Source organism: Lathyrus oleraceus, chromosome 1 (genome assembly GCF_024323335.1).
Source record: "Lathyrus oleraceus cultivar Zhongwan6 chromosome 1, CAAS_Psat_ZW6_1.0, whole genome shotgun sequence".
NCBI classification, from domain to species: Eukaryota; Viridiplantae; Streptophyta; class Magnoliopsida; order Fabales; family Fabaceae; genus Lathyrus; species Lathyrus oleraceus.
Window position 1 is genome coordinate 34137740 of NC_066579.1, and position 13085 is coordinate 34150824.

The 13085-nt window shown below is 36.5% G+C and overlaps 1 protein-coding gene across 1 annotated transcript; it reads right to left on the bottom strand.

Moving 5' to 3' along the window:
• Nucleotides 1-2682: 2682 nt before the first annotated feature.
• LOC127089247 (uncharacterized) lies at nucleotides 2683-5741 on the bottom strand. Its single transcript, XM_051029354.1, has 4 exons — nucleotides 5555-5741; nucleotides 3469-3539; nucleotides 3136-3396; nucleotides 2683-3063 (listed from the first exon to the last, which is right to left on the bottom strand). The coding sequence occupies exons 1-4, from the start codon at nucleotides 5739-5741 to the stop codon at nucleotides 2683-2685; spliced, it is 900 nt and encodes a 299-aa protein (XP_050885311.1).
• Nucleotides 5742-13085: the final 7344 nt, after the last annotated feature.

A 13085-nucleotide genomic window follows, 5' to 3' on the forward strand; every position in this document is an offset into this window, starting at 1 on the left:
TTATTTCTCCTGACATAATTCCAACAAAATTCAAGTACAAAGTTGAAAGTCTGTGTTCAAATAATGAAGCAGAATATGAAGCTTTGATTGCTAGACTTGAAATACTGTTGAAATTGGGGGTAACAAGAGTCGAAATAATGGGTGACTCTGAACTGGTGATAAAGTAGTTGACTAAAGAATATAAATGTGTGAAAGAAAATTTAATCATGTACTTTGTAATAGCCAATAGACTTCTCAAGGAATTCGACAATGTGGCCTTTAGGCACATTACCAGGGTGGAGAATCAAGAGGCAAATGACCTTGCTCAACTTGCGTCTGGATACAAAGTGTCGAAGGAAAAGTTAGAATAGGCCATTGAAGTCAGAGGAAGAGTCATATCTACCAAGTTGTCCCCATCAGATTTGGAGTCAATAAGATTAGGATATGGTGACGAAGAAAATTTTGAGATATTCAATATAGATGATTCAGGAATTGAAGACTGGAGAAAGCACATCAAGGATTATCTGCAAGACCCAAATCAGAAAGCCGAAAGAAAGGTAAAATACAGAGCTTTAAGTTATGTACTTTTTGGAAACGAATTGTTCAAAAAGACTGTAGAAGGAGTCTTGTTGAAATGCTTAGGTGAAGATGAAGCTTACATAGCTTTGTCGAATGTGCACAGTGGAGCGTGTGGCGTACACCAAGCAGGTCATAAAATGAAATGGTTATTATTTCGACAAGGAATGTATTGGCCAACAATGCTGAAGGACTGTGTCGAATTTGCAAAAGGTTGTCAGGAATGTCAAGTACATGCAGGCATACCACATGTTCCTGCAAGTGAGTTGCATTTAATTATAAAGCCTTGGCCATTTAGAGGTTGGGCTTTAGACTTGATTGGTGAAATTCGACCAGCCTCTTCAAAAGGGCAAAAGTACATTTTGGTTGGAATAGACTATTTTACTAAGTGGATTGAAGCCATACCATTGGTAAATGTGGATCAAGAAGCAGTTATAGAGTTTATCCAAAAGCACATAATTTATAGATTTGGGATACCAGAAACAATAACAACAGATCAAGGATTTATGTTCACTGGTAAAAATATGCAGAAATTTGCACAAGAAACAGGATTTAAACTCCTTACTTCGACACCTTACTATGCTCAAGCCAATGGGCAAGTTGAAGCAGCCAACAAGGTAGTGATAAATTTGATCAAAAAGCATGTGGGGAGAAAACCTAAAAACTGGCATAAAACTTTAGATCAAGTTTTGTGGGCTTGTCGAACATCTCCAAAAGAAGCAACGAATTCGACTCCATTTAAGTTGACCTATAGACATGATGCAGTTTTACCAGTCGAAATATATTTGCAATCAGTTAGAGTCCAAAGGCATCATGAAATCCCATCAGAAATATCTTGGAGTATGATGATGGACGAATTAGTTGATTTAGACGAAGAAAGGTTACGTGCACTAGATCTAATAAAGAGACAAAAAGAAAGAGTCGAAAAGTTTTACAATAAGAAAGTAAAATTCAAGACCTTTTTAATTGATGATCTTGTTTGGAAAGTAATCCTTCTTATGGATCGAAAAGATAGATTAATGGGAAAATGGTCTCCTAAGTGGGAAGGACCTTTCCAGATTTTGAAAAGTTTTTCAAATGGTGCATATGAGATTGAAGAGATAGGAAAAGACGAGAGAATATTAAAGATAAATGGCAAGTATTTGAAAAAATATAAGCCAATATTGCAAGAAGTAAAAATAGCAGTAGAATAATTGTGATAGCTTTGCCAAACAAAAATGGCACCAAAGTTATTACAAAGAAAGCCTCAAAGGGCTGAGAATTGTTAAACTAATTCGACTATAATTTGATACTAGAAAAAGCTTCCTTCAATGTGGCAAATTTATTTTTCTGAAACTGGAGTCGATGATCACAAAGACTTCTGTGGGTAGAGAGAGTCTCAATCTCTTGACTAAGTTGCTGAGCCCTTTCTGCATGTCGAATACCCACCTTCAGTTCGTCGTCAATCTCATTTTGCTTAGGTTGTTGTATGGATGCTCTGCGTTTTTTCTCTTTGGAGATTTTTTCTTGAAGAACAGCTATTTGTTTCTCCCATTTCTGGATATTATCATCACAAGCAGCAACTTCTTTGATATAAGTTTCAGAAAGCTGCTGCAGCTTTGAAACTTCGTTAGTCGAAGTAGCAACAGCATCCCATTCAACAACTTGAGTCTCAGATTTTATGGAGATTTGCTGGGAGAGATCTCTTTGACGATGAAGGTCTGCAGTCGCCAAGTCAATGAGGGTCATTAACTCCATCACAAAACTGCCAACCTTAGCAGAAGTTTCCAAGACGTTTATTTGTTTCAAAATCTTCTTAAGATCAATGTGAGCAGTGGCACTTTTGTCTAAAACTTTGAACAAATCAACGTCAAGGATTTTCGTCTTAATCTTGGTCAAGATGTTGTCAAGGGATTGCGCTTCAGAAGTGGCCCCAGAGGTAGTTGAACTGCTTTGCGAAGAATCTTGAAAATTGTGATGAGCGCTAAGCATGGCCTTCAGATATTCTAAGGGTCTCTGCACCTTGAGACTCTCAGGCTCTTCGCGAGAGAAACCAGTCGAACCAGTTGATATGGCACTTCCTTTGGTTTGGTCAGGAGCGGGTTGAGTGCTTCGCCCTAAAGTTTGCCCAGCATCTGGTTGTTTCGACTACTCATCCTCATCTTTAGCAGTTTCTTCTTCATGGTCATCTTCGACCTCAGTTTCCATGTCAGTGTCATCGCCCTTATTTGTAGCATTTAATCCTGGATGAGGAGGAGAATCATCTTCAGAAGCTTCACTCATTGTAGTGTCGAATTCTGCTACAGTTTGCGTGTCATGATCATTTTTGGGGATATCTTCTTCTTGGACTGTCTCTTCCAGAGTTTTCTCAGGTTCAGGATTAATTTTTGTCTGCGCCATCTCCATTGTTGATCCTTTTGTCGAATCCTTCGGAAAAGTGGGCATCGAGCTGACAGTTTTGAGAGCAGAACCACTATCAGGTTTTGGTTTGTTTTTATCTGTAGGTTTTCCTACGACAGCCAATTGTTTCTGAAAATAATTCTAAGTTAGAAGAAAGGAATGCAATAAAGATGAACATAGATAGTCGAAATAAAGATTTACCTCAGGAATCTCAGTATTAAAACTAGATTTCCCACTCTCTGTATCCTTCGACTGAAGTTTGGCAGTTGGAGTACTTGAAGAATCTTTTTTAGCTGACTTAACAATGGATCTTTGGGAAGAGACCCTCTTGATTTTCTTCTTCTGAGGAGGAGGGGGGTTTGGCTCTGGAGATTCATCACCAGATTCTTCAATGAGAACTCTCTCCTCTTCTTTCTCCTCTTCTTTCTTTCTTTTTTGGACTGGTGGGGGCTTTCGACTTACCTAGTCATGCAGACCAAAGCCGGTTAATTTCTTAAAAGGAAAAAGAATAAATGAAAAGGGTGAGGTTTGCACCTTTGTCGAAGGTTTCTTAGCAGCACCTGGTGACGCTTCGACGGAGGTTTTCTTGGTAGGGATCTTTACGACTAAGGAAAGAAAGGAAAATTAGAAACAAATATAAGAAATACATGATAATACAGTTAGAATAACAAAACAAAAATCGTGTTTCCTGTTAACACCTTCAAGAATGGGACTTTCCACGCGAACGTGTTCTATTCCAATATGAAGGTGTCCTTGGTAATCGTCCAGATGATACTTAGTCGGAACCACACGCTCAACAGGTTTTTGTAATGTTGACGAAGAATTTTCATATAGTCCCCACAACCGAACCAATCTGGAAATGGAGGGCTTAAGGCCACGCCAAACTCAGCAGTTGGTAGAGGAGGACATTTTGGTGGATGACAGCTGAAATCCAGGTCATAGCGCGCTTCTGGTCGAACATGTGAAGGCAATGACAATTTTTCAAACCTCTCCGTCAATTTATGTTTTAATTCTACTGTTGCTTCGCGTATGGTTCGACTAAGATCATCAAGTCTATACAGTGTTTCGAAATATTTTTGAAATTTTTGTATTTCTTTAATATGTCTTTGAATACCTTTTTTGGTCCGATCCTGCACGAAAGCAAAAGCATTTGTTAAATGTGTAGTGAAGGTTGTTACGTCAAAAAATCTAGTAGAATAATAATCCTTCCACCACTCATCAAACTCAAGAGTACAGAGAAAAGATGGTTGAAAGATCACTGGTCAAATATCAAGAGAATCATCAGTTAGCTTCTTCGACAGCTCTTTGCTCTCATCTTCATTATGAAGGGAGTTGTAAAAAATGATAGATCCTTTCTTTGGGAAGATGGGTCGAGGTTTTATTTGGATCAAGCCAAACTGTCTAGCAACGAGATTGGGTTGGTAGACTATCAAAGCTATTTGGGTTTTGGTTACGTTATGATGGGAAAAAAGGAGCCTGAGGGTTAAAAATGACTCCCAAACATCCAAAAATATATCCTCATCCTTCTGCATTTCCAAGGGCAGTTGTTGGGTAAACCATTCAGGTCCAATTTTTCTACTAGCAAAGGGTGCCATGGTCGAAGTGAAATGATACCTTTTGGCAAACATCATGACATAACCGTTGAAAGCTTGTCGAAGGCTAATTCCTTCATCAGTTGGCGTTAGTTTCACCAACCTAGGCCATTCGACAGTCCTGTCCTTCACTTTTTCTTCGTTCACTTCGTGTTTTACAAGAAGAGAAGCTTCAAAGGTGGCATTGAGCCATAATTGTAAGAGCCAGAAAGGTCCTGACAAATTGATTTTACCTTGGTCTTTGATGGTTTTCAAAAGATTTACACTCTCACTCAAGGATTCGTAAAGATTCGCCAAAATCATTTCACTTAAGCATAGCTTGGTTCCTAAGTGAAGCTGATTGGCCATGGTGATGAATCTTTTGGCAACTTGGAGGGAACGGGAGCAAAACACATATTTTGTTAGCCATAGAGTCAAAAAGGCTATATGTTCGACATCCGAGACTTCTGTGGTATCCTTGTCATGATAATGAGACATGAATAAAGAGTATGGAGCAAAGCTAGTGTCGAAAGCTATAGAATCTTAATTTAGGTTGGTGGGGTCGAAATTTATCCCATTGGGGCGAAGGCCAACGATGGCTGTTGCGTCGAAGAGAATGGGGGTGACCATCCCACAAGGAAGGTGAAAAGTGTTATAGGTACTGTCCCAAAAATAGAGTGAAGCTAAAAGCATATTGGGGCTAATGTTGGGTCCTACTCTCGACAATTGAATGAGGTCGAAAATGCCTATTTCCTTCCAGAAATCTCCTTTAATCTTTTCAACCTTATCTAGCCAAGATAAATAGTCTGAAGGGTTTTTCGACCATGGACAAGTTCTAAAGATCCTAGCATAATTCAAATAAGTTAAATTCAACTCTCCATCATCAGTCGAACTTTGTGGGTCAATTTGTTCTACAGTTTTCTCTTGAGGTTAAGGTTTTACTCCAACATCTATGGGATTGGTATGGAAATAGGTGGGAAAAAATTCTTTCAGACGATCTGGTTTAATGTCTGGATTGGGGAGTGGACCTAACATAGCGTGACAAATACCAGAAACAAGAACAGGAATTAATACCTGGGATTTATAGATACATTCCTTCTCTCTCTCATTGGGAGGTTCAGGAACGTACTGTTGGTTTCCAACAGTCATTGGTCCATTCAACTCGTGCACAGGATGAAGAGTTGAATCTTGGGTCTTCTTGGAGTGTTTGCTGCTGGAAGATTTTGGAGGAGCCATTGTTGAGAAGAACAAAGAAATTTTTCAGAGAAGTTGAAAGTATGAAAATGGATATAAAGAAGAAAGTTTGAAGTGTAAAAAAGTTTCAGAAGAAATAGGTTGTGAATATTTATAAGTGAAGATGATAAAAAAACGTTTGAGTTTTTGACGATGATCGTGGGACACGTGGCTGAATCACAACGGTGATGATGAAGATGTGGAAGTTGAAAAAGGCCATGATGTTAGGTGTAGGAAATGATGGGGGTAAGGTCTAAACGTGGGCTAGACATGACATTTCTGAAAAAGTGTAATGATGAATCTGTTTGGGAACTTGAGATTATAAAAGCTTGGAGATGGTGGAATTAAATGACATGGCATCGAAATATTGGTTGACAATAAATGGTTGTTTCTCCAGAGTAGTCGAAACATCTTTTGCTGGGGGGAAATTTGTATACATGTATTTTTGACGCCATGAAATTAATAAGCAGAATAGCGTTTTCGACAAATGGAGATGCTTGTTCGATACTTCGACAGATTGGTGGTTCGACATTTCGACAAGAGAAGATGTCTGCATATGAAAAGACGTCTTTGACAAGTATGGATGATGTTATGGTATTTCGACAAATTCGACAAGTCTAAGGAGACGCGTTGTTTCGACGTAAAGCGGAAATTCAAATTCAAAAGAGTTATGACGTTTGGCAGAAGACGCGTGGAAGCACCTGGCGAAAGGAAGTTATGCAGAGAGCCAAGTGTCATAGTTTTAGGATTTATTCGTTAGTGACAGTTATTTTGTTTGTATATAAATAGGATAGTTGTTATCAGAATGTGGTGTAAAAAACTTGTACAAAATTCCTGCAAAATACTCAAAGTACCCGTGTGAGAGAAAAGAGTCTTATTTGGAAAATGTACGTGTGAACAAACACCATTTCTTTAAAGTTTTATCTTATAAATTTCAAAGTTCTTTACCAATTTTCTTTACATTTACCAGTCATTTATCCTTTGCATTTACTTTATGCAGTTTATTCTTCGCCATTTATTTTTCGCCATTTATCTTAGTCTTGTTAAGTTTACTTTTACTTAAGCACTTTTAGTCAATATCTTTCGTACATGAAAGACTTCGTAAACCAAATAAAAGATACAAAGGTTGTTCTAAAGATTTACAAAGTTATTTAAATTAGCACATGTCCTAGGATTTGTATGGTTGATCCTGCAAGTAACCCAATTCGACAAATTTTAGAAAACCAGAGGTTGTTCGCCAAAATCAACAGCGAACAGCTACATACATGAAGATACACAATAGAAATTAACACAACATAAGTAGAATGGAAATATACCAACATTACATAACTATCATCCAAGGATATACACATAGTAAAACCACTGTCTCATATTCAACCAAATAGTAACAATGTCAAGACATAACTAACAGCCAAAATAAACCAACAAAAAACAATGCATGATGACTCAAAGAAATGCTCCACAAGACATGAGACCTAAAGACACAACAACACAACAGTACAACACTTCATCATCCTCCATGGCCCCTAGGCAGTGGCCTCACTCCATGATGCCAACCTTGCTCATCATTACCATAATGATGATCCAAGAAATCATACGTTTCTCGGTAAAATTGAGCATAATGATAATGGTTGTCATTTTGTACCGAGATCATATGGTTAATCCTAGCAATCGTAGATGCATGATTTGCATCCATCTCATTGCACATAGACACAAGACTTTATGTCACATAAGAAGTAAAGGCTTCAAAATTGGCATCTTTTGCAGTCATGTGCTATTGCATTAGACGAAATATCTCTACTTGAGCAATCTTAAAGGAATCTCGCCTCCTACAATCTTCTTCATAACTCTTATCTTGCCTAAGCTGCATGTTTTGTTGCATAGTCATGATGGAAGACAAATCATTAAATCCAGCACCAAAGCTACTACTATGAGCGTCTTCATGAGTTTAATCTTGCATAAAATCGTCACCCTTAAGAACATCATGAGAAGTACCAATTGGTTGATCATCAACCATATGTGTCTCAGCAACAACATCACAAAATTTTGTAGGATCATCAAAATTATACATCTTCCTACCATTCTTACCCATATAAAAGTAGTACGTCCGACACTTTACGTCTCAAAAGTAACCCATGTTGGTTAGGGTACATTGAGAGAACTCTTGAGCCTGGCCCGTAGATCTATACTAAAGATACGACATCCCAATGTTGAAATAGTTCAAAATCTTGGCAATCATGGAAAATAGCAGAATGACGTCCCTTTGTTGGAATCCTTGATTTAGAACATTCGAGATACAAAGTAATTCTCCCAATTAATCTTAATCTTCTTCAAAAGAATATATACCAGATGAATTTCAGCACCTTCTATTCTTGAGAATCCACCATTCTTTGGGCGTAATACATGAGAAACCAACCACAACAAAATCCAAGGAACCATCTTTAATTAACCAGATGTAATAGGATCATAGCAATTATCAGAATACGGATCCCTAAGTAACTGATTCAGATGGATGTTCTATATAAAATGTTGATCAAGGTTGGTATTCGTCACCAACGGTTCAACATCAACATCAACAATAGTAATACTAAATAAAGACTTCCAAAGATCATTAGTGAACTCATAAATAGTGTTACTTATGGTAAACTTGAATGAAGAAGCACGTTTATCATGTAGCCCAGAGTAAAACAGGCGAATGAGGTCTTCATTATAGTCATGTGAAAGCTTCAGAAATTAATTAATTTCTTGATGTGCAATAATACTAACAACATCTGGAATATCCAAATAGCCAGCCACAATAGGCTTCCAAAAGTATTGCTTCACAACAAGCCGATGTTGATGGTTTTGCTCAAATTCTTCAACACACCTAGTTGAAACCAATGCAAATGGAGTTTCCAGAACTATAGAAGATGCATTTGCCTTAACCTTACCTTTAAAATCACCCTTGGATTTTGAAAGCTTAGGTGCCATGGAGTATTGTTCTAACAAAGTTCGCACACCAACTGTTCTATGAAATGTGTGAACGAGAAGTGAAGATGTTTGAGAGATAAATGATTACCTACAAACTCAAATGAGATGAACAACCATAAAAACACACAAATATATAAAGAAAAACCAAGAATGAGAGTAAACTTGGAGTTTGGGAAAATTTGGGTGAATGAGGGTTTTTAGAAGATGAAATGAAGAAAATTGATGAGATGAACTAATGATTTGTTGGAGATTTGAATATAGATGATAGATGGTGAATGAATCTAACAAGAGTTAATTCCAATTGATTTGTTAGAAGACTCAAGATGAAATGAAGATATTGGAGATTTGAGTGCATGTATGAGAGGGAATGAGAAATGAAGTGAAATGTACCAAAAATGACTTATGTGCCGACCTCTTGGAAGTACGTGCCGGCCTGAAAAGATCATGAGTAGACACATACTGAAAAAAATTTGAAATATTCAGAAAAAGTAATTCTATGAGCCGACCTATGCAAACATGACTCGACACTTACTGAACAAAATTTCAAAATTTCATAAAATTATGTTCATGTGCCGACCTATATGAAACATGTGTCGACACACGAGGTCCAAAAATTAAAATATTTGACACATGAATTTGGGATAACTTTGGAAGGCTCAAGTTGACACATGCATAACTAGTTTATGAGAGAAAATTCAAATGATTATTTTTCATGATTTTCTAGCCAATAACATGCAAACCCACAAATGTAAGCATGGATTATTAAAAGATATAGAATGTATGTGAAGATATTCAGAATGAGGCCCCTATAAACATGTTAAATGAAATACACAATGGTTATCCCTTGAAATTTATGGAAATGAATATTCATAACATGTATCATACACATAATATATCACATACCTTTGAAAAATAAATAGGTAAAAGAAAGAATTTACTTACAATGCGAAAATTGAAACGACTTAACCTCACCATACGAATGACGGAGGATGCACTTGAATTTCACAAGGAACTCTCAAACGAAAGTTGGAATAAATGAAAAAGTGTGACCTTTCTTGCACTTTAGGAACAAAGAGTCTCCTAAACTTGCACTTTGAAATAGTGTGACCTTTCTTGCAACAAGAATGATAATATAAGTTGTGAGAAGATATGATTTTTCTATTTGAACACTTTTTAACAAAACTATACCTTCTATAAGGATTGTGAGAAGGCATATTATATTTATAAGTATTAATAGCAAAAGTAACATTTGGTTGCAATGTCTTATCCAACTTATCTTGAAGAGTATTTACCTTTTTTTGCCAAATGTGACAAGTTTCATAACCAAACCATGAAGGTTCCTTATCCTCATTCTTATCTTTTAGAATACATACCATAGATTGCTCAAGAGCTTCCATATTCTTTTAGTTTTCCAAAACTTTAGCTTCCAAGTATGAAAAGATTCTTTTGTTTTAAGCTAACTTTTTTAAAGCGTTTACAGCTTGTCTATGTAGATTTTCAAAAGCTTTTTGTAATTGAGAATAAGATTATTCATGAGTAGATTCAAGCTTAGAGTAACTTATAATCTTATTCTTCCTTTTTTTCCATGTAGTAAATCTTGGTTGATTCGACACTTGAACTTGAGCTTTCATCACTTGAGAAATGACTTTCACTTCCCAAGCAACATAGGCTCTTCTAGACTTTCTAGATTTCTTATGATGGAATTTCACTTTGTCTTTCTTGATCATAAGACACTTCGACCTATAATGACCTACTTTTCAACAATTGTAGCATGAACTTCTAGGTTTACCCTTCTTATTCTCATATTCCTTTAAGGAGTCAGATAGCCTTCAATATTTTCTTTGGTTATTGTCGGATTTCTTATATCCATGTTTCCACATGTATCTATTGTACTTTTTGATGAGCAACCCCATATCTTCTTCATCAGAATTCTTGTCATCTCTTATTTCACAATCACTTTGCTCATTGTTTGAGGACTTTGTGCTTGAAGTATTTAGATAAATATAATTCTTCTCTACCTCCTTATTTACCTTTCCCCTTCTTCATCTTCTTCTCATGCTCTTTTCATGTTTTTCCAATCAAGTGAATTCTTTCACATGTTTTTCCAATTTGTCAAATAAAGTTGTGAGATCAAGTGTTTTAAGATCATTCGCCTTTTTGATTGCAATGACCTTTGGTTGTCATTTCCTATTAAGTCACATAAAAACTATATTAGTAGCAATATCATTATAAAAAGGCTTACCTACATCATTCAATCGATTTATAAGATGTGTGGACCTCTTTTGCATGTCGGCAATGGTTTCACCATGCTTCATGCAAAATAGTTCAAACTCTTGATTCAAGGTATTTATACTAGCTTGTTTGACCTTATTAGTTCCCTCATGGGAAACTTCTAATGTGTCCCATATAGCTTTGGAGGTTTCATAATGGGTAACACGATAAAATTTATCAACACTGAGAGCGGATATGAGAATATTGTGTGCCTTCCAATCATGTGACCATAATTTCTTCTCATTATCATTGCATTGTGCTTCGGGTTTTGGAACGATAACACTTTCACCATTGGTCATTGTAATTTGATTAGGACCATTGGTGATGACGTCTCAAACATCTTTATTAACCTAGTTGATATGTATACGCATACAAGCTTTCCAATAGCCATGATTTTTGCCGATCAAAATTAGTGCTCTATTGTACGTGTAGCGGGGTATTCGTTACCATTAGAGATATTGACTAAATCGAAGGTAAACCATACAAGTCGAGTCGCCACCGCACTTCTATTTATCCAAAGGAATGGTTAGAAAGCGAACAAAAACCTAAAAGTTTTATCGAATCAAAAACTAGTAAAAATGCCAGAGATCGGGGTAAGGGGGTTAGTTATGCAATGAGAAGGTTTTAAGCACCCAAAACATCCTAGGTACTCCTAGGGAGCCATTTTCACATTTGTTGTAAGATTGGTATTTTGTGGAAATTTGTCTGTGCAAACATGATTGAAGAGATGAGAACAGAATATACAAGTTATTTACATTTTATGTTTGGATGGATAAACCCATTGCCTACGTACCATCTTTAAAAAAGATTAGGATCAAAACCTCGTAGTTCGGGGTAAAAATCACAAAATGAGTTGGTGAATTGATTGGTCCAAAAGCCTTAAGGTCTTATGTTATCCAAGGGAGAAAACTCTACCTAAAACCACAAATCCACCATGTGAGGATAGCTTCATCATGCTAGTGAGGGGTTAACCCTATAATAAGCATGGAAGACTCATTGTCCATGACTAAGGATATAGGTGAGTATTACATCTACCTCAAGGATAACTCAAACCTAATAGCTAAAGGTTATGAAATTTTTTGATTAAGGAAGTGGCCATTGAAACCACAAAAGCATTTGAATGAGCTATATTTACCAATGAAAAGTATGTACAAAATATGGTCAAAGTTGACTTAGAAGTTCAATTCAAAATGAGTGTTATGAAAAGAAAGTTTGAAAATCAAAAGCATAAGGCTTAGGTTTCTAATGTTTGAAAAGAAGTGTTAAATGTTTGCACAAAAGTTTTGGCTTGGGTTAGAGTGGAGGGAAGAAGAAGAATGGCTAAGGTCCTAATCATACAAGAGATAAGGGATAAGAAACAAGACCACAAATGGAGTTCCTCTCTTGAGACCATATTGATGATCCAAGTAGCTCCCATCCTTTGGAATATGCAAGCAAAATGATAGTAAGCTCAAACAATCAACACGATCAAACAAGCTCCTTAGGGGATCCTCAATGTATCTTGTATCTTTCACTTTGGATGAACATGGCAATGGTTCTTCAATTTGAGCTCTCATCGAATTCCCTAGCACAAAAGCACACACATCAAAAGTTCCATGAAGTAAATTAAGAATGGACAAGAGTGAGTTTAGAGGTTTGGTCCTTCTAGTCCATCTTCATCATTTATAGCATTCTAAAGACCCAATGCCTAGTTGCTCTTTGACTTTTATAGCACTCTAAAGGCCCAATGCCTAGTTGCTCTTTGACTCCAAAATTACATAGGGAAAGTCCTAAAGTCTAAGTCCATTTGTCCATTTCTTTGCATTTTAGTCCACAACAATCAAAACAAAACACAAGCATAATGATATATACACAATTATGTGCTCAAGTGAGCAAAAGGCAAATTGCATTATCATAAACATGTGCTCAAATGAGCAAAGGAAAAAAGCAAATGAATAATATGCACAAGAATGGTAAATTGCATAAAAGTAAAGTGCAAGAAGTAAATGTTAATGGTTAGTGGTCAATGTTAGTAGTTAGTGTGCCATAAGGCAAATTTAGCGTTATGTTAAGCAATCGTAATTGGACTTATGTAGAAGTCACAACTATCTGAGGTCGGTCAATAAT